We start from the raw sequence: 25567 nt of genomic DNA, 5'->3' as shown, positions 1-25567 counted from the left end.
TATTTCTGTAGTCTGCTATCTCTGGGTTAGGATAAAAGTAGGGGGAAAAAGTGAGGTGTGCATATGTCTTACAAGTGCACACAATTTTAATGTAAAAAGAGCCAAGAGATTCCAAAATAAGCCCTTTAGTATTCCTTTTTTTAAAATTGAAGTATCGTTAATTTACAATGTTGTTTTAGTTTCAAGTGTGCAACAAAGTGATTCAGTTATACATACATACATACATATATATATTCTTTTCCAGATTTTTTTCCATTATAGGTTATTATAAGATATTGAGTATAGTTCCCTGTACAATACAGTAGGTCCTTGTTTATTTTATATAGTCCTTTAATATCCTTTATGGAAAGGTACGTATAAGAAGCTCAGAATCGCGATGGTGAGCCACACTGCCTCATTCTTCTGCCCTTGGGGAAGGTCTGCCTAGTGTAATTGCCCCTACCTTTACATTTTCTCCCCCAAACAGTGATTGCCTCTTAGTGTTAGCATTTCATTTGATTTAAGTGTTATTTTTATTTTTCTGCATTTTCAAAATTTCCTAGTATGAACACATATTATTTTCATAATAAAACAAAGAACAATAAATTATATTGTAAAAAAATAGTTCAGTCAGAGAGATGATGAAAGCCTGAAATCATTCCATGGGAGCAGAGACCAAGAAAAAGAGGTGTATTTGAGAGGGAGAGATTTAGGAAATAGAATTGACAGGGCTTGGTTACAGTAGTGAGAGGAGATTGTGTAATAAACACTTGTTTTATGAAATTGTGATCTACTTTTAAAAAAGACAAATGAGCATCACAAAAGGTTTTTTGTTTTTTAGTTTTTTGGTTTTTTGGGGGTTTTTTTGGATTCACAGCAATCAAATTTTAAATATGTCTCACCATTTTCAATCACTCATCTGTTTAAGATGACTTGACAGGTAATTTTTTAAAAATTAATTAATTTTGGTTGCATTGGGTCTTTGTTGCTCTGTGCGGGCTTTCTCTAGTTGCGGCGAGCGGGGGCTACTCTTCGTTGTGGTGCGCAGGCTTCTCATTGCAGTGGCTTCTCTTGTTGTGGAGCATGGGCTGTAGGTGTGCGGGCTTCAGGAGTTGTGGCACACGGGCTCAGTAGTTGTGGCTCGCAGACTCTAGAGCGCAGGCTCAGTAGTTGTGGTGCACGGGCTTAGTTGCTCCGCAGCATGTGGGATCTTCCCAGACCAGGGCTCGAACCCGTGTGCCCTGCATTGGCAGGCGGGTTCTTAACCACTGCGCCACCAGGGAAGCCCCAGGTAATTTTTTTTTTAATTAATTAATTTACTTATTTATTTTTGGCTGTGTTGAGTCTTCGTTTCTGTGCGAGGGCTTTCTCTAGTTGTGGCAAGCGGGGGCCACTCTTCATCGCGGTGCGCGGGCCTCTCACTGTCACGGCCTCTCTTGTTGCGGAGCACAGGCTCCAGATGCGCAGGCTCAGTAGTTGTGGCTCACGGGCCCAGTTGCTCCGCGGCATGTGGGATCTTCCCAGACCAGGGCTCGAACCCGTGTTCCCTGAATTGGCAGGCAGATTCTCAACCACTGCACCACCAGGGAAGCCCCCCAGGTAATTTTTTTAGTCCACCATATAAATGTGTACATTTGGGGCCATTAAAATAGCTTTGGTGAGGGCTTCCCTGGTGGCGCAGTGGTTAACAATCTGCTTGCCAATGCAGAGGACACGGGTTCGAGCCCTGGTCTGGGAAGATCCCACATGCCGCGGAGCAACTGGGCCCGTGAGCCACAACTACTGAGCCTGCGCGTCTGGAGCCTGTGCTCCGCAACAAGAGAGGCCGTGACAGTGAGAGGCCCGCGCACCGCGATGAAGAGTGACACCCACTCGCCGCAACCAGAGAAAGCCCTCGCATAGAAACGAAGACCCAACACAGCCAAAAATAAATTAAAAAAAAAAAAAAAAAAAAAGCATTGGTGAAATAAAGGGAGTTTATTTTCTTATGTAACTTTTTGTTTCCAGTTATCTCAATTTAGTAATAACAAAACCCTTTTGTGAGAATGTCTTAGAATGATATTGGTTCGAAGAACAAAAGGGAAGGCTTAAAAGATAAAAGCCCTAAAAAGGAATGTTTGAAGAGCATTAACTATACCACATTTATCAGATTGGCAGTTACCCCCTTTAGAAAATTGTTAACAATGTATTTCCATGCTTTGGGGAAGGATTTTACAGTGGGCTTCCAGAACTCACATATGATTTCCAGTTACAAGATCAGAATGTTCCACTCGTATTGTTAACCTCCAGAGAAACAAATTCTCATGAGTTCTCTAGTCAAAGCAAAAGATGTAGCTGATTGTAAAATTACTGAAGTGTTAAATTGTACTGTCTTCTGTTAAACAAGTTTGGTATTGCTATTATCTAGCTTTTTTTTTTCTTTCTGAAATAACAACTATGTTTGGCTGTATGGGTTGACAATAATGGTCTGTGTGGAAAGGGGGGAGAATGAATGAAACAATGTATCCCATTTTGTTATTTCCACGTGTGAAAATCAGTCTCTAATGAGATGTCTCCAGCAGTGCTGCTGTTCATCAAAACATGTGCCCTAGATCTGAGTGAGTTTAATTATAGTGGGAACAGTGAAATGAGGACATTTAAATTAACTTACAGTAGAAAAATTCAGGAGAGTAAGAAGCAGCAACATATCTCAGTCTGCACAGAACTAATTTTTGAAGTCTCTTTTTCTCTCCTCCCTGGAAGGAATCATTTTTGGAAGTGGGCAGTAATGTTCATCTCAAGCATGTTTTTGTTAAACAAGTATATCAGAACAAGATCAGCATGTCCTTCTGGATACAGCGATCAGCTCTTTGCATAGACCTCCCTAAGCAAAGAGCTGATCTCTGTGTGATATCCAGGTTACTGCATATTAATTTCAGCCTCATACAGAAATCTTGATCGAGAGAGAAATTGTTTTATTAGGAGCATTATCTGACTCACCTTTGCAAAGAGCCACCTACTCTTTCACCAGAAAAAAACAGTTTAAAATCTGAGGATAGAAAATAAAAACATGCTTACTGGATATAATTCCTTTTTATGAGTTTCCAATTTTGCTTAGTTTGTGTTCTTATTTGTTTTTTTAACAAGTAAACCTAAAGAGGGAGCTAAGCTAAGAGATGGGGAATATATTCATTTATGATTTTTTTCCAGCTCTCCTTTCTCCTTGGCCATATACTCATTTATTAGCTAATGAAAATATAAGAACTTGGCTGCTCAGTGAATAACAGCTTAGTTGAAATGTTTTGTTAGCACATGGTATGGTACCTTTATCTCAAAAGCTGAGTTTTTGAACTATACCATGAACTTTTTGAACTAGGCATGAACTATACCATGCTTAGTTCTCATGTCATCCTGTGATTGCATTTGGGTATATTCTACTGTTTCTGTTTGTTTGTATTTTACTATTGACACATATTTTTTCAATTGATCCTAATAAAAGACCCCGTTAGATAGCTAAGCCTTCGTGAGGGACCTCTTTAGACTGTTAAATTAATTTTTCCAACATTACAGAGCAAATCAGCATAAAATCAAACCTTAGTCCCTGTTTGATCCTACAGTTATCTCCTTTTTCTCCCAAAACATTTCATCCATTGCCCAACATCAAATTGTATAGATGCTCAAGAGAGCAAAGGAAATAGACATGCGTGTGAGAAAGCCAACTGTGCCTAGATAGAAGGGGGGAAGATGATCCTAATTTTAAAAATGTTTATATATGACCAGACTGCCACATATAGTAGAGGCCAAGGCCCTTATTCTTTACATTCTGGGGTGGTAAAAACATTCTTAAGAAGGACTAGTGAGTACAGAGTGACACGTCGGTTAACCAGATTGATACATCAACTGGAAAATATTTTGAGTTACTGGATTTCAGTGAATTATAATAAATTTCTTCTGTTATACGTCTTTGACTTAGAAATGAATTGAAAACATCAAATATGTTAACTAATATATCAGTCAGCTATTATATTAGTAATCATAACAACTATATGTTGTCATTGTGGCATTTTCTATCTCAGGAAATGCAGCTCTTTCTTCATGACTACTATCATATGTGTAAAGGAAAGGAATTACTCAGACCTGAACCAGTTCATACCTTGCCAAACCTTTCTACTCAGTGTGTGAGCCAATTATAAAGGATTTGTTTTTATAAATGTGCTTGCCCATTAGTCCAAAGGTACCCTTGAAACCAGAAACACTTAAAAAAAAAAGTAACACCTAAACATGGCATTGTAGTAGGGTAGCTGCATATCTTGATAAAAAATACCCAACATTTTATAGCCTATAGAAGAATCTAGTATTTCCTCAGGTCTAAAGCATTTCCCAGTGATTTTTTTTGAGACATAAGTATGCGGGACATAAAACTGAGGAAAGGCCACAGATCTCCACATAAGAATTTTTAAGTGATTAAAAAAAAAATAACAGGAAAGTGTAATTAACAGTAATATAAAGTTTTCAATATCAGTTAATTAGTTTCTCAAAGCCCAGTAGCATGAAATTAATATGATTTCTCTTAGCAAATTATTTCTCCAATGTTTTTCCTTTTTTTTTTTTCTCATCCCTAGATTGAAAAAGAAAAAGCAAGCCAAACAAAATGCAGAGACAGCCTCAGCTATGGCTACAAGGACTCATTCTGGAAAAGAAGATGCTAGTACAGTCATTTTAGAACAAGACATGTGCAACATTGCTGTGGAAGAGGAATATATTACTGATGAGAAAAAAAAGAGAAAAAGTAATCAGTTAAAGGAGATCAGGCGTACAGAACTAAAGAGATATTATAGTATTGGTGAGTATTGGTGGCAACTTTGCAGTATTTTCATTTAAAAAATCTGTAATAGTTTTTAAAAAATGATAATTTGTAACTGGTCATAATATATAATAATAGTAACAGTTTCTTGAGCAGCTACTATGTGTGTGTGTGTGTATATATATAATATATAATCTTGTGTAAAGGGAACAATTATATAATAATTTATATTTATATAAATATATATAAATCTTGTGTAAAGATATATATATATAATATATATATATAATCTTGTTTAAAGGGAATAACAATTAAATAATGTTGGTGTGTCTTGTTTAATTTTATGTTCCCAGCATCTAACACAGTGTCTAGCACATTGTGTCTGCTCATAAATATTTATTAAATGAATGGTCACTTTCCTTGTATGAGAAATATTTTTCTTAATATTTATAGACATGTCCATAAAAATGTTGATTGAAATGCCTGCACTGTTTCCTAGGCAATAGGAAATGGAGGAGAAATGGCCTAGCATCCATTGGTTAAAAAAAAAAAGACCACGATGATGATGACTTGAGAGTTGTAGCTGAGGGGAATCTTAAAATGAGTCCACAGTATCATGTAGTTTCTGAGGACAGTCATTGCATCTGCAGCTGCATTAGCACAGGTGGCTTGTCTAGCACGATGGGGGTGATGATCCTGCTTTACTTTACCATCCGTCTCATACCTACTGCTCCTATCGCACGCAGGCCTGGGGTATGTTCAAAAGAGAATGCAAAGGGACTTCCCTGGTGGTACAGTGGTTAAGAATCCGCCTGCCCGTGCAGGGGACATGGGTTCAATCCCTGGTCCAGGAGGATCCCACATGCCGCGGAGCAACTAAGCCCGTGCACCATAACTACTGAGCCTGCGCTCTAGAGCCCACAAGCCACAACTACTGAGCCCGTGGGCCACAACTACTGAAGCCTGTGTACCTAGAGCCCATGCTTCACAACAACAGAAGCCACCATAATGAGAAGGTTGCGCACCACAACGAGGAGTAGCCCCCGCTCACAGCAACGAAGACCCAGCGCAGCCAAAAAAAAAAAAAAAAAAAAAAAAAGAATGCAAAGAAAGGGAACCAGGAGATGAAACTTGATGTGGCACATGGGTTACAGTGTACTTGAGATTGCTAGGCTCAGAGATAGAAGACTAAGTAGGTCTCTGAGAACAAACTGCAGTCCAGTGTATGAAACCTGGGCTGGTAGCAGGCACTTGGTCCCAGTTGATGCCAAAGTTACCGGGGTACAGATCTTGTCTCTGTGTTAATATAACTCTCTACTAGTGCTCATCAAAGATAAAGGTGGGCTGCCATTGGGATGGTTATAAATGAGGTTTTGCTGGCATTGCTCCAACAGAGGCAGATGAGGTATCTGCAGTGGAAAGCCTGTGGTTTGTAGTATTCCAGTGGGTTCCCGTGATTATGTCATATATTACATAGCTTCATGGATGCTTTTAATCTGAAGCCATTCAGCATTTTATAAAAAGCTGTAACTGTCAACCTATTGAAAGAGACTTCTGTGTGATTAATAAACTTCCTCTTAAAATTTTAAGTGTTGAGTATTATCCCTAAAAGGGAAAGAGGAGTAAGGAAAGTTGCATTTCACATCTTTTACAGTGTACACATTGGACATTTGAAAATGTGTGGTTTTTTACAGTTGTGCAGTTTAAAATACTATCTTTACTCATCCTACTTTAAATGCTGCTGCTTAAGAAGTATTTTTAAATGGAGACATTTTGCTCTGTAGGGTTTCCCTGAAGGAGGTTAATAGAGTCCTATCCATTGAGATTTCTTTTTTCATGACGCTGTACTAACTGCAGATGCTGCTTTGGGATCGCTTTTTAACGTGCTGCACTCTGTTGCATGTGTAACACTTTGAATGTGAAACAGTACCCTTCACTCTGCTCTTTACCTAACTAACTCTTACTAGACTTCACCAAATCACCTCAGTCATCTTTTCTTCCAGGAAGCCCTCCCTGTCCCTGGACAGGTTAGACTTCCCTTTTGCATTGTCATCATGGATTTATTTATCTGCTCTCCTGTTTACAGGCTGCCTTGGCTTGGACCCTGTATTATTAGCTTTGTGTAGTATCTGCATTACAGGTGCTCTTTAAATGTGCATTGAATGGATGACATGTACATAGATGAACGAATACTGTGATTTGTTTGAGTTTCATGAAAATTCTGGAAGGATGTAGGCAACATTACAATAGTTGAGTCAGAATTATCCTGTGATTTTATTTGGTGACAGTTAAGTAAAGAGATGCCATTGTAGCTTTTCATTTTCTCTCAAGAATGGCAATGATAACAATGGTTTGGAGGTTTGAGGCATTTTCTTAGGAGAATCCAGTGCTTATAGAAAACTACTAGGTGGGCCATTGAGTGCCAGGGTTCCTTGTCCCTTTTCGCATCTGACTCTAGGTGACAGACAGCTGTGTTGGCAGGTTTGCTTGATCTCATAGGGCTGACGTGGCATATTTCCTAGATTCCCATCCCAGAATGTTGTCCCGTACCACTAGGTGGAGTATTAGACCTCAAGTCAAAAGTAATTCTAGTCCAAGTTCTTTTGGTGGCTCTAGTCTGGGGAGGAGAGATGCTAAAATGGGAGGATCTTGTCAGCCACATTAAAGATTTGGACTTTATCCTGTATCAGTGGGAAGCCGCTGGGGGAACTCCATTAACTGTCTGTTTTAAGAGGATAAATCTAAGGACAATGGGTGGAAGTGAGCCTGAAGGTAGGTTGGAGACTGGGGCAGAAGGGAAACAGCACCCTAAGGAGAGATTTGCTCATAGAAACAGCAGTATTTGGTGACCAATGTAGTGTGTGAGGGAGAAAAAGAACAGAGTCAAGAACTGACAAACTGGAAAACTCAAGAAGAAAGAAGGAAAATAATGAATTTGTGTTTGGAGGTATTTTAGAGGTACCAAATGGATTTGTCTAGAAGGACCTGGATTTTAGGTGAAAGGCCTAGAAATTGCTTCTTAAAAGTGTGAGGTAAATATGTGTAAAAGAAGTAATCCAGGGAATGCACAGAAAGTCAAAACAAAAATTTAATGGAGGGACTTCCCTGGTGGTGCAGTGGTAGAGAATCCGCCTGCCAATACAGGGGACGTGGGTTCGAGCCCTGGTCCGGGAAGATCCCACATGCCTCGGAGCAACTAAGCCTGTACGCCACAACTACTGATCCTGTGCTCTAGAGCCCACGAGCCACAAGTACTGAAGCCCACGCACCTAGAGCCCGTGCTCCACAACAAGAGAAGCCACTGCAATGAGAAGCCCATACACCACAACGAAGAGTAGTCCTTGCTCGCCGCAGCTAGAGAAAGCCCGCGCACAGCAACAAAGACCCAACGCAGCCAAAAATAAATAAATAAAAAGTTAATGGATGACAAATGATAACTTATAGAAAAACAGACTGGAAGGATCTATAACAATATGTTGATTATTGTTTTCTCTGGGTACAGAAATTGCAAAGGAGTTTTGTTTTCTTTATGTTCTTGCACATTACACAGTTTAAATTTATTTTTAATATTAATCAGAACATTATAGAGAACTGAATAATGTAATAGAGCAAACCCAAGGGCTTTAGAAAAAGAACATTAGATAAATGTAAAGTTCTATCATCAATATAAAAGAAAATGATTACTTTCTGTAGGTATCTATTTCCACGTCTATAACATTACCTACCTGATTTAAGGAAGCATATTTTGACAAAATAATGTTTTTTACTTATTAAATTAGATTTATCTGTGCCTCATGTAAGCCTTGGGTAGTAATTCATTACTCTCTCCTACCACTTCGAAAAACACTACAGCTAAGATACTGATAAAAGATGTTATGGAAAGACTGAGTCACTAGAATTGCCTTGTAACAAAATGGTGCCAATTCAAAAAGTGTTTTGTTTTTGAGAAGGGAAGTAGGAGAAAGGAAGTGGATTAATTACATCGAGGCAGATGGCATCAGATAAATCTAGATCTAGCACCTAGTGTAGCACGGGGCACACGGTAAGCTTCCACATGAAAGCTTCTAACATAAGTGAACTCAACCCTTCTATGCTTGCACTTGTATTTACTGTTATATAGGGCTCCTTATTCACTTATTCTATTTATTTATATAAACCCTTAAGGAATTGTTTGATAATATATTTTTATAATTTTATATTTTAACAATGTTAATGTATTTTTCAAAATTAGCTATTAAGTTATAGTTAAGTTTGACACAAGTAGTAGGAATGTTTACATATGTTTCAAAAGATGTTTGGTCCATATTACAATATCAAAATATATTAAGTTGCATGAATTATATCTCAAAATTCTCTTACATTAAAGGAATACATTATTCCTTAATCTTAGAATAGTACACATCTTTGCTTCTATGGAAGTGGAGATAGGAATGGGAATTTTACAAATGTGGATAATGTCTCAGTGGGAAGTTCTTTAACTGAAACACAGATATCTAGATGTAAGACCTGAAAGAGATAGAGAAATTTTATAAATATGGGAGGCAAGCCTAAATTGGGATAAAATATATCACTATGTTTTTGTAGTGTTTTAATATAAAAGGTTAATACTAAGAATCCTGGGTAGTAAAGTAGATATTGTAAGAGAATTGGGAGGTTACTTTAACAAACAGAAAGTACTTAGGTAAGAGTTTGGTCAGTTTTGTGGTTATTGCAATAAAGATTTATTTAGAGAAAACCTCTGCAGTGTAGAAGAATGAATTTAGCTTTTCAATAATAAATCTGCAATGTCTAAATCATTTCACATCATAGTTTTCCCTCCTGAGTTCAAAAGGAACTTAACAAGAGTAAAATAAATGAAATTCTCCACTTTTCCTTCGTTAAACATTTTTGGGGTTTGCTACAGGATGAAAGTAACCAACTCTTGAATTACTTCTCATGATGGCAACCCTGACACTTTTCCTCATACAGATTACTTTTTCTTAGGGTATTTTTTAACCACGTGTGTGAAGATTTCCTATCTGTTGCTTATCTTTGTTTCACTTAGCAAGTTCAGAAAGCCAAAGATGTGCTATTCTGATAAATTAATTCCTAAACATAAAAGTAGGTCAAACCACAAACATACACTAGCATGACTCCTCTGTTCAAAAGTAATGATCATTCTAGTGCTTTAGAGCTCAAATTAAAGGATTAAAATGGACTTTGATGTGGAAAGAGAATATCAAGAACCTTATTCATTTTTTTTTTAAATTTTATTTATTTATTTATTTATGGCTGTGTTGGGTCTTCGTTCCTGTGCGAGGGCTTTCTCCAGTTGTGGCAAGTGGGGGCCACTCTTCATCGCGGTGCGCGGGCCTCTCACTATCGTGGCCTCTCTTGTTGCGGAGCACAGGCTCCAGATGCGCAGGCTCAGTAATTGTGGCTCACGGGCCCAGCCGCTCTGCGGCATGTGGGATCCTCCCAGACCAGGGCTCGAACCCGTGTCCCCTGCATCGGCAGGCAGACTCTCAACCACTGCGCCACCAGGGAAGCCCTTTATTCATTTTTTTTAATCAAGCAGTGTATAAAGACTTCAGGGACTTGGGTATAAAATAACTTGAAATTATTAGGATGGAAATAATTAGGGTTGTGCTTCTTGGGGCCATCAAGGAAGTCAGACTAATGTTTAAAGTGAAGTCATACCATGAAAGCCTAGGTGGTGAACAGGTCCAATCTGACAAGTGCCCCCAGAATGCAAAGGATCATCACAGAAAGAATGCAAGCGTTAAGAGAGAAGATGACAGATATGGGAGGCATAAGTGAAGGGCCTAGGAATCAAAGGTGTTCTTGGTGAGGAGGTCAGAACAATGGGAATGGAAGCAGTAATCAGACATAGTGTAAGATAAGAAGAATGCTTTCATGAGCTGAAACTCGTATCTGACTTTTGAAATCAAATAGCTCATCATATTTAAGCAAAATTAAGGGGAAAACTCTGCACTTAAATGTGGCAAATGTTTACAGGTTATGGATAAATGGTAAAAACAAACAAAAAAACAAACAGGCAAAAAAAAAAAAAAACAAACCGCAAAAAACTTAACAAAATGTTCCCTACAAAGGAGCAGAGAAGAGAGGCACAGACTTCTCCACAGCAGTGAACACCAGAGGAATTAAATCTCCTTCAGAATTGTGAAGTAAAAGTTGTTTTTCAGACTCAAAGACAACAGGACATCCTCAGACATACTAAGGTTTCAGGAAACATACCTTTTGTATCATACCTTTCTTAAAATAAAGTTACTGAGAGGGAGTGATGTTTTTTTCTGAGACACATGTCAAAATGTAGTCCTCAAGAATGAAAAAGTCATTTTTATTTATTTATTTATTTTTTATTTTTGGCTGTGCTGGGTCTTCTTGCTGCGTGCGGGCTTTCTCTAGTTGTGGCGAGCAGGGGCTACTCTTCATTGCGGTGCGAGGGCTTCTCATTGCGGTGGCTTCTCTTGTGGATTGCGGCTCTACGTGCATGGGCTTCAGTAGTTGCAGCATGCAGGCTCAGTAGTTGCGACATGTGGGCCCTAGAGTGCGCGGGCTTCAGCAGTTTCGGCGCGTGGGCTCTAGAGCGCAGGCTCAGTAGTTGTGGCGCACGGGCTTAGTTGCTCCGAGGCATGTGGGTTCTTCCCGGACCAGGGTTGGAACCCATGTCCCCTGCATTGGCAAGCTCATTCTTAACCAGGGAAGTCCTGAAAAAGTCATTTTATAAAAGAATTGGTGGTCAGCATTGCAACTAATAAAACATAAAATTAAAAGTACATAATAATGATTGTAAACATGACTATAAGTAGGAATATAAAAAGGCATCATAATTCTTTTTTCCAGCTTTACTGAGATATAATTGACATAAAATTGTGTAAGGTTAACGTATACAATGTGTTAATTTGATACACAGATATATTGCAAAATGATTACCACCCTAGCATTCACTAACACCTTCATCTGGTCACATAATTACCATTTCTTTTATGTGGTAAGAACATGTAGGAAGTGCTCTCTTAACAACTTGTAAGTATAGCATACAGTATTTAACTATGATCACCACGCTGTTCATTAGATCCTCAGAACCTATTCATCTTATCGCTGGATGTTTGTACTCTGACCAACGTCTCCCCATTCCCACAGCCCCCAGGCCCTGCTAACTGGCTAGGTTTTGCTCAAGGGAACCTCCTTCCTTTGCCTCACAGCTCCAGCCCTCCCATTAATGCAGTATATTGTAATCCATTCTAGTCACTTAGTGCAGCAGCTGTGTTTGACAAAACCTGCTGTATTAGTTCCAGCTGAGAGTCTAGTCCTCTTATGACTATAGTGGTCTGCATCTTGCAAGTCTTGTTTCCTGCTCAGTCCGTCGTGTGATATCACGTTCGTATTATGAGAAATCTCACTTTTAGAGAAACACTCAGATGTGGTTGGGGCCAAGGGAAGGACAACAGATTAGACTAAATAGGGTTAGTGATTTTTCAGTTTGAGTGATTTTGAAAAATCAAATTAGAAGTGAACTGGGGAGAGTGCAAGGGGAAAACACTGATAGGAGGAATGTGGTCGGATCTTTTTGGAAGGCAGTTTGGCCATTTTTATCAAGAGCTTTACTTTTGCACACCCTTTTCCCCAACAATTCTGTTTGCAGAAGCTTACCCTAAGGAAATGATCATGAGCGTAGTGGATTTGACCACAGTGACTATCATTGCATGTTTAAAATAGTGGGAAAATTAAAATAACTTTAAATGGAATACTATGCGCCATTTTTTGGTTTTCAATATATGTTTTTTAAAATAATTATTTACTTATTAATATTTATTTATTTGGCCGCATCGAGTCTTAGTTGTGGCATGCGGGCTCTCTAGTTGTGGCGCGCGGGCTCCAGAATGTGCAGGCTTAGTTGCCCCGTGGCATGTGGGATCTTAGTTCCCCGAGGAGGGATCAAAAGCGCGTCCCCTGCATTGGAAGGCAGATTCTTAACCACTGGACCACTAGGGAGGTCCCACCGTTTTTTAATGATGAAGAAAAACAGTTAATGACGTGGGAAATTTTCACAAAATATTGTTACAGTAGAAAAGCAGGTTGACAATAGTGTATAGACTACAATTCCATCTTTGTGTAAAAGAAGGAGAGCTGTTGGAAGTATATTTACCAGAATGCAAACATTGTTTCTCTCTGAATGGGGGTAAAATGGGTGATTGGTATTTTCTTCTTTCATTCAACTGTATTTTAAAATGACCACAGATAGTTTTGATTCATATAGAATTGGTTTTCATGTTTCCTAAATTTTCTCCTAAAGCTTAAATTCACTCAGTTAAGCCCTTGATCCATTTATAAAAAAGAAAAAAGACATTTTGAAAGAGTTTTTCAGAGGGTGGGAAGGAAGGTGAGAAGGAGAGGAGAAGCAGCACCAGACATGAGGGAGAGCAGAAAGAATCTGTGGGGATTTTGGGTGAGTGTCTCCTGTGGGCTAGATGCTTTATTTCATTCTTTAATTTTCTACTTATCACGATCTACTGCAGGCAGTAGTAGCCTATTCTATAAATGAGAAAATCTAGAAGCTGAAAAAGTTGCAGAAGCTCCCACCACAGCTCAGCATGAAGCAGGGTTTAAGCCAAGGTCTCTGGTACCAAAGCCCGAGTGAAACCTCCCCCATCTTTCTGCTTCTCCTGAATCAACTCCGAGAGAAAAATAAGGCGAAAATTAAATCACATTTTAGTGTCTTGTCCACTGCCTCAAGAACATTGTTGTATCTTAGTAAGGAAGAAAAAGTTGACTGTACGTGGAATTACCTTTTCCCCTGAGCTATGAGGAGTGATGATAAGGTTGGAAGTTCTCTCTGGGCTTAACTACTTGACCTAGTCACATACATAGTTACATTCAGAGCACTCACTGGTTTTACAACGAAATCAAATGCTGAGAGAACAACTGAAATAACCTGGTTCCTCAGAGTCAGTGTGAGACTAGTTCATTCATTCCACAGTACAGCATTGGTGGTACAGTGGTGAGCAAAGCTACCTTCCATTCATTCTACAGACAGTTGAGGGCTTGCTCAGAGCTGAGGGTGGCATTGGGCTCTGAGGTAAAACGTTCCGTGATAGACAACTCCTCTGCCCTTCTTACAGTCTAGGTTTTACGTCAGTGTGACTCATTTTAATCAAGGACTGTAGTGCCTGTGATGTGCTTGAAGGAAGGAAAATAACATCTACTGCAAGCTGTTTCCCTTTGTGTCGACTGAGGATGAAACAAGGAGTTTACACTGAGTACAGAGTTCTTCCTCATGTTCCCACCCTCTCCAGGCTCGGGAGAGGACGGCTCCGCAGGGCACAGCTGTTTAAACTTTTACTGTTAACAGTTTATGATCAGGTATTCCAGAAGTTACCCTTAGAATCCTAAATAATCATATGGAATGTTTTAATTGCACTCTTGACAGAGGCAGATCAATAATATAGGAAGTGTGCATAGAGAAGTGTGTAGTAGAGAAGATGTGAATTCTTTAATCAAAGACAAGTCCTGTATTTTCTTCAAAGACATTTATGACTTGACTTTTTACTATTAAATCTTTGATCCTTCTGCACTGATTTGAGGGTGATCTGGGTTTTTCTCTAAATGTTAGCTCGTGTTCACCAACATCATTGAATAATAATCCGTAAGGTTTCCTGAGCCCTTTTTCCGTACATTGTGGAGCACTTTACCTGATCGAATTGCCTTATCTAATCCCTACAGGAACTCTCTGTGAGAGTCCAGTTGGCATTCCCATTTTACACGCTGGGAAACTGCTTTCATTAAGTAAAGTCACTTGTTCAAGGTCACACAGTGAGCCAGGGGCGGACAAGGACTTGTCTGTCTGCCTGATGCTAGAGCCTCCTCTATAACAATAAGTTAGACATTTATGTGAAAACTCAGCCTTTTCTTTTCTGGTTTATAAAGGTACCTTTATTTTACATGAAATTCTTTCAATACAGCTCTGATTTTTAGTTATTTCACCACAATGTTTTAATTGCTATGGCTTTATAATTGTGTGTTTTAACATCAATACAGTATACCTACCCTCATTTCTCTTTCAAAAATAATTTTGGATAGTCTTAATGTATTTAGCTTCTAGTCTTATATATTTATGCCTGGTTAACAGTTTGACACGTTTCCCTTCTCCAAAATGTTTTTTAATTTTTGACCTAAATCGCATATAATTTAAAAATTAATTTGAAGAGAAAGTGAAATATTCACAAGAATGATGTTTCCTATTTAGGAACATTATATGCACCACCCTGTATTCAAGCTTCCATTTGTATACTTCAGAGAACCTTTAAAACTTTTTTAATATATCTCTTGCCATTATCTTGCTGTATTTATTGCTAGATATTTTCTAGTTTGATACCATTATGCTGGAACTTTTCCAAATAGTTTTTATCACAAGTATAAAAGATTGCTACATCTGGTCACCTTACTGAACAGTTTGATGATTTCTGGATGTTTTTATGATGTTGGCTTTTGAGGCAGATAATTAATTCATCTGCTAATAATCAAATTTTCATTTCTTTCTTTTCAGTATTTAAAACTTTTTTATGACTAGAGATTCCAGAACAAAGTTGAGTATAAACTATGATAGTAGGAATTCCTGTATTTATTTTAGTTAGTGTTTTACTTTTTATATTTGCTTTTGGTTTCTGCTATAAGAATTCATCTGTTTACTCAGGCATGCTTTAGGAGGATTTAGAATAGTGTTTATAGGGCTTAATTCTAGAGACCATTGGGGAACAAGTGGGCACATGGAGTCCATTCTGCACACATGTTGCCTTTCAGGGCTCTAAAAGGTGGCCTCCAGTAAAGGGCAGGGGTTCCCTCTTCCTCCTCGGGATTTCCAAGCTGTCTCCTTATGTTTGAAGTGTTTCTGCTTTCATCTCCACTACAGAGTTTATTTTTATGACCTTGAGTACTTGTGGTTTAGCCTTGCCTCACATAAGGTTAGCCTCTTTGTTGTAATTTAGTGGACTGGGAGATACTATGCCCAGAAGCCTTAAAAGCTTTGCTGGAAGTGCTCTCAGGCACTTGTCTTCGTAGAACAACAGGAATAAAAAGAATGGGTGGAGCTTGGGCAGTGCCTGTGGGTATCCCTCCCACTGCATACCCTGGAATCTTCTGTAAGGCTGGGGTGGCGGCCTCACTAGTGTGTTAGTTCAGGCTGCATTTAGGTAACTAACCAGGCGCTGCAGTCCTGGAAGTGATGTCATGAAGTCATTTAGTTTTCGTTCTTATGGGGAAATTGCTTTTGGTATACAACCTTTAGGGTTTCATTGCTTTTTCAGAAGCATATTTCTCATTAATATCAAAGAGCAACTGAACATTCTTCATCATGTTAAGGAAATTCACTCCTATTCTTAGTTTTCTAACAGTTGGATTTTTAAAAATTTTATTCTTTTTAAAAATATAATAATCGTTGTTTAATTTCATCAGATGATTTTTTGACATGTATCAGAGTGATCAGATATGGTTTTTTTCCTTTAAGCAATTTATAATCATCTATCACATTAATGCTATATCCCGTATTTCTGGAATGAAACCTTTTGCTTATGGTATAATTCTTTTACCACCCTACTCTGTTCAAATTGCTGTTTACTTATGTTGACTGCAGTATTATTAATTGCATTTGTTAAACACTTACTCTGTGCCAGGCTCTGAGATAAACACTGTGCCCATTTTCTCATTTAATCTTTTGAACAACATTGTGAGGTCTCCATTTTACAGATAAGGAAACGGAGGCACAAAGATTTCAAGTGACTTGTTTAACATTGCACAGCTATGAGGGTTGCTTGGTGAACCCAGCTGGTTTTGACCCCAAAACCAAATAATAATCAGAAAAATGTTGGGTGACATAAGGGAAATGGCACATGACCTGACTTTGATTAATATCATCAGATTGCCATAACCAAATGCATCTGTTCCCAGTTTAGGGCTATGTCTGTCATTGGAAACAGATTTTCCTGTTTACAAATCAGGGTACCCTTTTCTTAGATCTAGAGAGAGATAGACAGTTGTTGCTGTCTGAATCCACATCTTTTGGATGCCATGGAAACCATCCTTCCTCTTCAGACAAGTGTGTAGTGGGTCCTGTGCTTTCAGCTTCGTGTACCTACTCAGATGGTCTTATGATAGAGATGGAAGGAAGGGAGAGAATTGATTGTTCAAGATGAATAAGGGAAGAAGGGGCACACACACCCGGTAGATGTAAGGTCAGAGAAAAATTGGTTCTGATATAATTTGAAAACCTGATAATTTTCAACGTTCTGTTTGTGCTTGTTCAGATAGTTGATAATAGAAAAAACAAAGCTACACACTGACTTTTCTATCCTTCCTCTATCTATGTAGAGCTTATGGAATCAGGATCCAGGGAATTCACAGGTATCTCTTTGTTTCTGTTTTCAAGTACAATAATGGATAATGTCCACTGTCCTGACTTCACTCAGTCCCCAGTGGTCTGTGCCAGGAGCCAGATGCTCAGGTTTCAGTGACATTGACATTGTCTCATTCTTGCCGGAATTTTTCCAGAACTGAAACATATAACCAGAGCTGCATTCCTGAACACCTCCATCCACCTTCCCCTATCCCCCTTCTCCCCAGCACACTCACATTCACACCTGAGATCACTACTTGAATCCTCAAAAATCCCCTCTTTAGATCTGAACCTCTTTTATCTTTTCCCATAAACCTGTTCTCCACCTGTGGTAGGCAGAATAATGCCCTCATGCCCTCCCACCCTCCCCAAAAGATATCCGTGTCCTAATTTCCAAAACCTATTAGGTTACACAGCAAAGGCGAATTAAGGTTGTAGATGGAATTAAGGTTGCTAATCAGCTGACCTGAAGGAGGAGCACATCCTGGATTATCCAGGTGCCCAGTATAAACATGAGGGTTCTGAAAAGTGAAAGAAGGTGGCAGAAGAGAAAGATCTAGAGAAACGGCAGCATGAGAGCACATGGCTTGGTGTTGCTGGCTTTGCAGATGGAGGGAGGGACCTTGAGTTGAGGAAAGTGGGCTACTTCTGACGTGAACAGGCCAGGAAACCAGTCTTCCCCTATCGCCTCCGGAAAGAACTGCCTGCTGACGCCATGAATTTTGCCCGGTGAGACCCACGTCAGACTTGGAACATACAGAACTGTAAGATAGTACGTTTGTGTCTATTTTTTATTTGGAGCCACTAGATTTGTGGTAATGTCTTACAGTAGCAATAGGAAGCTAACACATCATGTCATTCTCCTAACCCCGTCTCGGTGCCCCCCACCTACCACTCCTCGAGCTCCTGCTGCCCTGCTTGCATGTCCTAACCCCAGAGGTGGCCATGACAGCAGGGGATTTGCTTATTTCTTGCATGGTCTGTCACCCTGATGTTGAGACCCACCCCTGGGGGAACCCTTACTGCTTCTTCTCGTTGCTTCTTTCGGTATTCATTTTATTAAAACCTGATCTTTGCCACAATAACTCTTCCAAATGTCACAACCCCTTAAACCCCCAGTCCTGTCTTCACCTCCTTACATTTTAGCAAATAACTTTACTGACAGGGTTAACACCATCTGTCTTGAGATCCCTCCACTTTTCACCTCAGGACCTCTGTGACCTCCCAGTTACCTGTTTCCAGGTTTCCATCTCTCATCCTCAGGGTAACATTTGACAGTGTCAGTACAACTTTAACTTTTTTCCACGCCTTTGTGACATTACACTCATTTTCCTATCTTTTCAATCCTCCCCACCTGTCAATCAGCCACACTTCTTTTCGCCCCCCCCCGCCCCCAAATCTAAGCCTTCCTTAGGTTCTGTTCTCAAACCTCGGATATTCTCTTGGCAGTTGTAACCTCCACGACTTCACAGGTCACCTAGTGAAAGGATTCCTTTACATCCGACTTTTATGCCTTTTCAGACCCTGGACATTCTCCTGAACATCACCTTCTTTTAGCCCCAACACATGGAGAGAGAAAAGTCTTTCTGTAAACATATCTAGCATCTCCTCAGATGCAGGAGGCAAGAGCCTTGTTTTCCGGACACCCCTGGCCCTCCTGTGGGCTGGGAAGGGAGGAGGAGGCAGGGCTGTGGGCAGGACATCAGGTCCACCTGAGGTCAACACGGGTTCTCCCCGTTCCCTGTTTCAGCCCCTCCAGGATTTATGAGAAACGAGACAGGTTAGGCAAAAGGGCTTATGTTTCATTCTTCTAGGGTTTTGGTCAATTTTGTCCCAGTTACATTCTTACTGGGTGGGAAAAACTGGCTCTGAAACTTTTCAAAGGTGGGGCAAAGAGGAGGTATAGTTGCTTTGTTCTGAATGGCTTCTGAGGATGACCTGGCCAATTTTCTCCTCTGGCAGTAGATACTTTTACATCATTTGCTTCAGGCTTTTGTAAGCAGGGGAAGGATCCGAATTTGGATAGGTGTAAAGGGCCTGAGGAGGCCTAAAGCTTGAAGTAGAGGCGTCAGGTGTCATTGAGAGATAATTCCATCCTTGTGGATGGCCATGAGTCCTCACCTGAAGTGCTGGAGGCGGAGCCCCCTCCTGAAGCACAGCAAAGTAGCTCTTTCCAAGGAGGCTCGGGTCTCTTCCCCGCTCTCCCCAGTGCCTTGTGGACCATGTGCTGCAGAACCCATCTAGATAAGGTATCCAGGACTTCGCTTATTGAGACACGCAGCCGGCCATCTTGAAAACTTACTGCAAGAAAATATTTAGGAAGTAATATGAAGCCTTTCCTTGGGCTATACTGATATGAAGACATTTGGGTCCTTAGAATGTGCCAGTTACTTCTCTGCTTTCTGTATTCAGTCAACTGTAAAACTTAGTGTTCGGGTCGTGGCTTTGATTGGTTCCGATGATTTTCCTGGTGTGATGCTCTATCAGTGAAAATGTTACCGACCATCAAACTTGTCAGGCTCATTGATCTATATTGGAAAGTTCATGCAAGCGTATATAACGGGTATCATATTAAGGCACAGGATGCTCAAAGATGGGTACATTACGGTCTTTACCTCAAGTATTTCAAAATCTTAGACTCTGGCGGGTTTTTGTTTTCTTTTAATAATACTACTGTGATTGCCATTTTTCTGGCCTACCTACTTGTGCCAAAGGAAAGTAATTTTTGTACTAATTCAGGTGTACATACTTAAGTTTATCCTTAAAGTTCAGCCAGCACCTGTCTTTCTTTGGCAGCTGAACAGTATGGAAACTCTCATGATTTGGTGGCTTACAACAATGCCCCCATTGGGACCAGAGATGATTATGCACAGCCTATGGAAGGGCATGGGCTGAAGCTGCCACAGATGGGAAACAGCAGCTTAGGTTCTAGAAATAGGAAGCACCTACGGAAGGACATGCAGAGACTGTGCTGAAAGCACGAGGACCTAAAGGGACAGCTGTTTATGGTGACAAAGAGAAGGGCAGGAGTGTGGGACAGAGAGTGGAGCTGAGATATTAACAAGAATGAACACCAGGTAGATGATAAGAGTTGTAGAATACTGTGATTGGATTTTTCAGTAGGCTCTGTGGAATCTCCTGATCTGCAGAATTTGGAGATCTGAAAACCACAGTCAGTACAGGCTCACCTTCCTGAAGTAATTTAGATGCGGTCACCTGACAGAAGGGAGGTCATTTTTTACAGCAGAGGGATTTTTCAGGGTGTCTCTGGTTCTACAAATGACTAGAAAAGGATACTAATAGCAGCATCTATTTTTTTTTTCTTGGTTCTTAATTTAAAATAAGGTAAAGGAAATACTTAAAAGGCAGTAAATCCCATGTGAATGAACTATTTTCATATTTCTGTGTTACCTTCCAGCTCTCATCCAGTTCACCCACATTTGTTGTGTAGTTGAAATGATACTGTTGGTTTGCGTGTGGGTGTGGGGAGTTGTAGGACCTCAGATGTAGAGGGATGCGTTAATCACACTTCAGAGTGCGTGGCTTGTCATCACTGGTCAGAGCTGGGCCCTTCGTTATTTATTCATGAGTCCCTTTTTATCGTCATTCCCCACTCCCGTTTCTCTCCCCGCTCCACTCCATTCTATTGTGTTCAGTGTGTATAGGCTTTTGTCTGGATGTGGCCTTGAAAAATGAGTGTAGTTGTTTTGTGGACAGCTTTTTAAAATATACATAATGATACCATTCTGTACCTCTCATTCTGTTTCTCTCGATGTAAACATGTCGCAGTGTATACTTCTGGCTTGTTTTGCGCTGGGATTCTAGGCAGTAATTAGATATATTTTGCTTACCCTCCTGCTCCCCACTGCCACAGATACTGTCGTTCTGTGTACCCTCCAGCAGGTTACTTCATGATATCTCCTGGGAGAGGATGTATATCTGTGGTTAGTTTGCTGACTCATACGGGCTACAGATACTTATTTGGTTGGAATGGCTGTACCAGTTTACATTGCTAGTAGCAGTTCACATCTTTGCCAACACTAGAATTATCCAGCTTTCTGATTTTTGCCACACTAATAGATGTAAAATGATGCTATGTCTTAATTTGCATTTTTCTGATCTCATACAAGTTAGAGCATCTTTTCATAGTTAATTCAATTTTGTACTTTTCGTCACTTAATTTGTATCCATTGATATATGTCTCTCTGGTTTTCAGTGTCTGGGTTGATACATTTAATCATAATAATTAGGTTGAATCATATGTAGCTGCCAAACTATCAGGTTGACCAGTTTGACCCTTAAAAATAGCAAAATCTGTGGTCCAACTTAATATGTTGTTGAACATATAGGTCTTTACAAGTTTTAATTATTATAAATAATACTGCAGTAACCATATGCTGTGCATAGCATTTTTCTTCTTTTGAATTTTTCCTTAGGATAAATAAGGGAAAGATTACTGAGTCAAAGAATGAACATTTTTATAGCTATTGTTACATATTAACAAATCACCTTCTAAAAGGGCTGTACTGATTTACATTATACATCATTATACATCATTTATATCATGACTGTACTAGTTTTACTTTAACTTCGTCTTTATACATTATCATTTAAACGAATACTTGAATAACTATAAAGCATAACCTCATTGTTATTTGTGCTATTTGATCACAGTTAACATTAATCATTTATTCAAGTACACATGGATGAACAATATGTTTTTATGAGTTTGGTCTATTTGTACATTTAGTCCACTTTTCTTTTAATCTTTTTTTTTCAAAGTCAATTCGAAAGTGGGTTTTAATATACTGTAGATTACCCTATCCTCAATTTCTGAAAATGAAATCATTCACTTATATACATTTTATTCTTCAGATGACAATCAAAACAAAACACATGATAAAAAAGAAAAGAAGATGGTGGTTCAGAAGCCCCAGGGTACTATGGAATACACTGTAAGTATAAACAGGTAGAATGAAAGTTTGTTCATACCACTAGATTTACATAATATTTCTTCCTGACACATCCTGCCCCTTAGTCATTTCTCTTCCTTCCTTATTTTTTCCCTGGGTATACCTGTTACTTGAATTACCTTTTGATATGCCAAGGATGACCAATTTTAGATGTCCATCCCAGACATGCTTTCTGAGTTCCCAAACCAAAGATTCAGTTGTCTACTCAAACATTAACTTAGACCTCCGTGCTTGGTCTTTGTTCAAGAAGCAGTGGCTCCATCACCCATACATTTCTACAAACCAGAACCTTAGCCTTAACATCTTCTTCCCATTACTCTCCATGTTCAGTCTTCCTTTCCGTGACCATCCAGCAAGTCTAGGCCAGATCCCTTCATTTTTCTCTCTCATGGTATCACGTTCCTTTACCTAGTTTATCTCAGTTTAACAATATTGATTCACTAGTGTGATTGTTATATCTAGATTGTGCCTTAATTCATATACCCATGGAGAGAGACTAGGTCCCTCTTTGATCACCACTCTACTTCTGGTGCTTGCAGGGTATAGGCCTCCATATGGTTGAATCAACACATGAATAATGCAATGCATGTGTCCGTTACTGCATCTCCATATTAATGTGCTTGTCTCTTTCATTGCGCCATGAGCTCCTGGAGCCCAGGAACTGTGTCTGCTTATCCTAAGCCTGGCATAAAGTGTGCACTCAGTTATGAATCTGTTTTAATTCACTTTGAGCTAGCATTGCTGAAGAGTGATCTCTGACTTCTAGAAAGAAATTAAGTGCTGTTGCCATTGCCCCTGTGTTTTCCTCATGTGTATTTATTTTTTACTCATTATTTGTGTGCCATGCCGGGCCCTATGTAAGGCAAGCAGCAAGGCCTGTCCCTCCCTGCCATTTCTTCTGGAATGGTGAGTCCTCTCCAAGCTTCTATAGCATCACACTGAAGAGCCCTGGCACCAGCATTTCATGCTCAGTGCTCTGTGAATATCCCTAGGCATCTTTCTATGGTTTATAGGCTTGGTCCTTTCCAGAAAGGATTTGGGGGTGATTATATATCTCACATTACCACTGTCTACAATATATTGTTGATCCCCATAACACTTAGCACAGTTCCTTACCTCCTAGAAGACACTGAGGAAGTGTTGGATTATTTATCATTAATAACAATATTAATTCTAAAGCCATGTGTGTATCCTACAGTGTGATTCACGAGCCCCTCCAAGGAAATGAGAAGTATCTTTGCTAGGAGATGCTTCACATAGGATGTACTAAATAATGCAGTGAGAGTAAAGAAAATCAACCCCAAATTAATTCATATATGCAGGTGATCAAATTAGTAATTCAGATCTGTCCACCTGATTGATTTACGTTATGGAGATTAGTCTTAGTTGGCAAGTTACTCTGTGTACTTGTCGTCAGAAATAAAAGGTGATCCATAACTTCATGTTTAGAGAACCAGGACCAGAACCACTTAACCGATTGCTTATATCGCCCCAGAGCTGTGGATGTTCAAGCATTCTGTTTAGTTTCAAACATTTAATGATACCAATATCCCTCCCAGGGTCTCTAACTTGGTTCCATATGTATGTCCTATCCTTGTGTAATAACGGCAGATTGTTAAAATTTTTCTCCTTTCCTGAAGCCCCTATACATAGTATCTTCAAGTTTTTGTGTAAAAATATGAAGCCAATTTATTGATCACTTGCCATGAAGTAAGTGCTCTTGAATTAGAAATTACAATTATGTATCTCAATTTGGATGAAGAAACGGAGGTACAGAGAAGTTAAACAAATGACCCAAGATCACACAGCTGGCAAGTGGCAGATTTGGAATTCAGGTCCAGCAGTCTGGCTCTAGTCTATATTATCAATCTGTGTCTTACACTGATGCTAAACCCTGAAACCCCCCGGATTTGACTATATTATGTAAATATATATTTTTAAAAAATATATTTTAAAGAAGTTTTTTCACTTTAGTACAGGTGATTTTGCTCAGGGTAAGGTAGGGGCATAGGTTAAGCTCTCAATGAGTTTTTAAAAATATACGTATTTATGTCTTGTTCTAGAAATACTTTGAGGTAATTTTAATGCAGTCGGTAACTATGAACTTGGTTAGCCTGAGACAGTTCATCTAGTTGGTGGGTTTTTGACACTTAAGGGCAGTGAGTGGTAAGTTGAATTCTACATCTGTACCTTTGTACCTGTCCACAACCTCCTGCAGCCACCTCAAATTTCCACCTATAATTCACGGCTCCCCTGGTGGAGCCAGTTCTGCTTACAGGGTCAGCCACTGGCGTTGACCCAGGGCTATAGTTGGGAACTTCTCAGTGACACTCGCCAGAATGACCTCCCGCTAACAGGTTCCATCCAGTGACCCTGGAGAGGGAGCCTGTCCTGGGATATTGACCTTACCAGAGGCAGCAGACTTCTTTTTGGGTGGAGCTTTTTCACCGAAGTTTCACATCTTCTTACTGCCCTTTTTATTCCTGTTCCCCTTCTATTAGAGAAGGAAAGAAACATGCACACCTGAGACATATCACAAGTTTTATAGATTTAGAGAATAACACTAATTTGGCTGACCATGGGAAATTGTCATTTTTAATGTCAGTGAACAATTTTTGTAGCTAATCTGAAGTTCTTTTAGATTTCCCTGCCTTGCACTTTTTTCATTCATCAAATATTTAAGTGCCTTCTATGTGTCAGGCACTGTGGGGGAAAAGGCCATTAACAGGCCACAATCCAGGAGCCTAAAGTGCAGTAAAGAAACAGGCAAATAGACAGCAAAATGCAAAGAGAGAAAGTAGTCCTTTTACCCCTAGGAGTGGTACTGTCTGTAATGTTTCTTTTCTTCTTAGCTTTATATTATACCTCACGCGCCCTCTACTCCATACACCTAAGTTGTGCCAGAGTAAGTTTAGAAATCTATTAGTGGACAGTGAAATTTGAAGATAAGGGAGCCCAGAAATGAATAATATCTAAGACATTTTTGTTAAGAATTGAGAATGTATTCGCTTTTTTCATAATACATTTGGATGTATGTGTTACATTTTTATTCACTCATATCACAAATAGATTAATGTTGACTATCAAGAGGAAGGTTTTGTTTGCTTTTTGCTTTGTGTATTGAATCTTGTTTGTTTGATTATTCTAGGCTGGAAGCCAGGACACCCTAAACTCCATAGCACTGAAATTTAACATCACTCCCAATAAACTAGTGGAACTGAATAAGCTTTTCACACATACTATTGTTCCAGGCCAGGTAATGATTTTCTTGTTGAATTTTACTTTAGAAATTTTGCATTTATTTTTGTTGCCATTTTTAATGACTCACTCTTAGTGTCACAGGATTATCATCAGTGATAATGTGCATTGGTTCAGTCTTCCATTTAGATCCAAGACTTCTGAAAGCATCCTGGTACTTATGAACTGTTCAGAGATGAATGC

General features: G+C 39.4%; 1 protein-coding gene across 11 annotated transcripts in view; it reads left to right on the top strand.

The window, feature by feature from the left end:
• Window positions 1-25567, top strand: part of NCOA7 (nuclear receptor coactivator 7) — a 154366-nt gene that overhangs the window by 70800 nt on the left and 57999 nt on the right. For all 11 annotated transcript variants that reach the window (XM_082406126.1, XM_082406129.1, XM_082406127.1 and 8 more), the window contains 3 exons: window positions 4581-4801; window positions 22029-22108; window positions 25275-25382. In XM_082406126.1, coding sequence (XP_082262252.1) covers window positions 4581-4801; window positions 22029-22108; window positions 25275-25382 — 409 coding nt within the window. The remainder of the gene's footprint in view (window positions 1-4580; window positions 4802-22028; window positions 22109-25274; window positions 25383-25567) is intronic.

The sequence above is a fragment of the Balaenoptera borealis genome, assembly GCF_965194805.1.
Source record: "Balaenoptera borealis genome assembly, chromosome: 9".
In the NCBI taxonomy this organism is placed as follows: domain Eukaryota; kingdom Metazoa; phylum Chordata; class Mammalia; order Artiodactyla; family Balaenopteridae; genus Balaenoptera; species Balaenoptera borealis.
The sequence above is the reverse complement of the archived record's forward strand: the minus strand, read 5'-3'. Positions and strand labels throughout refer to the sequence as shown.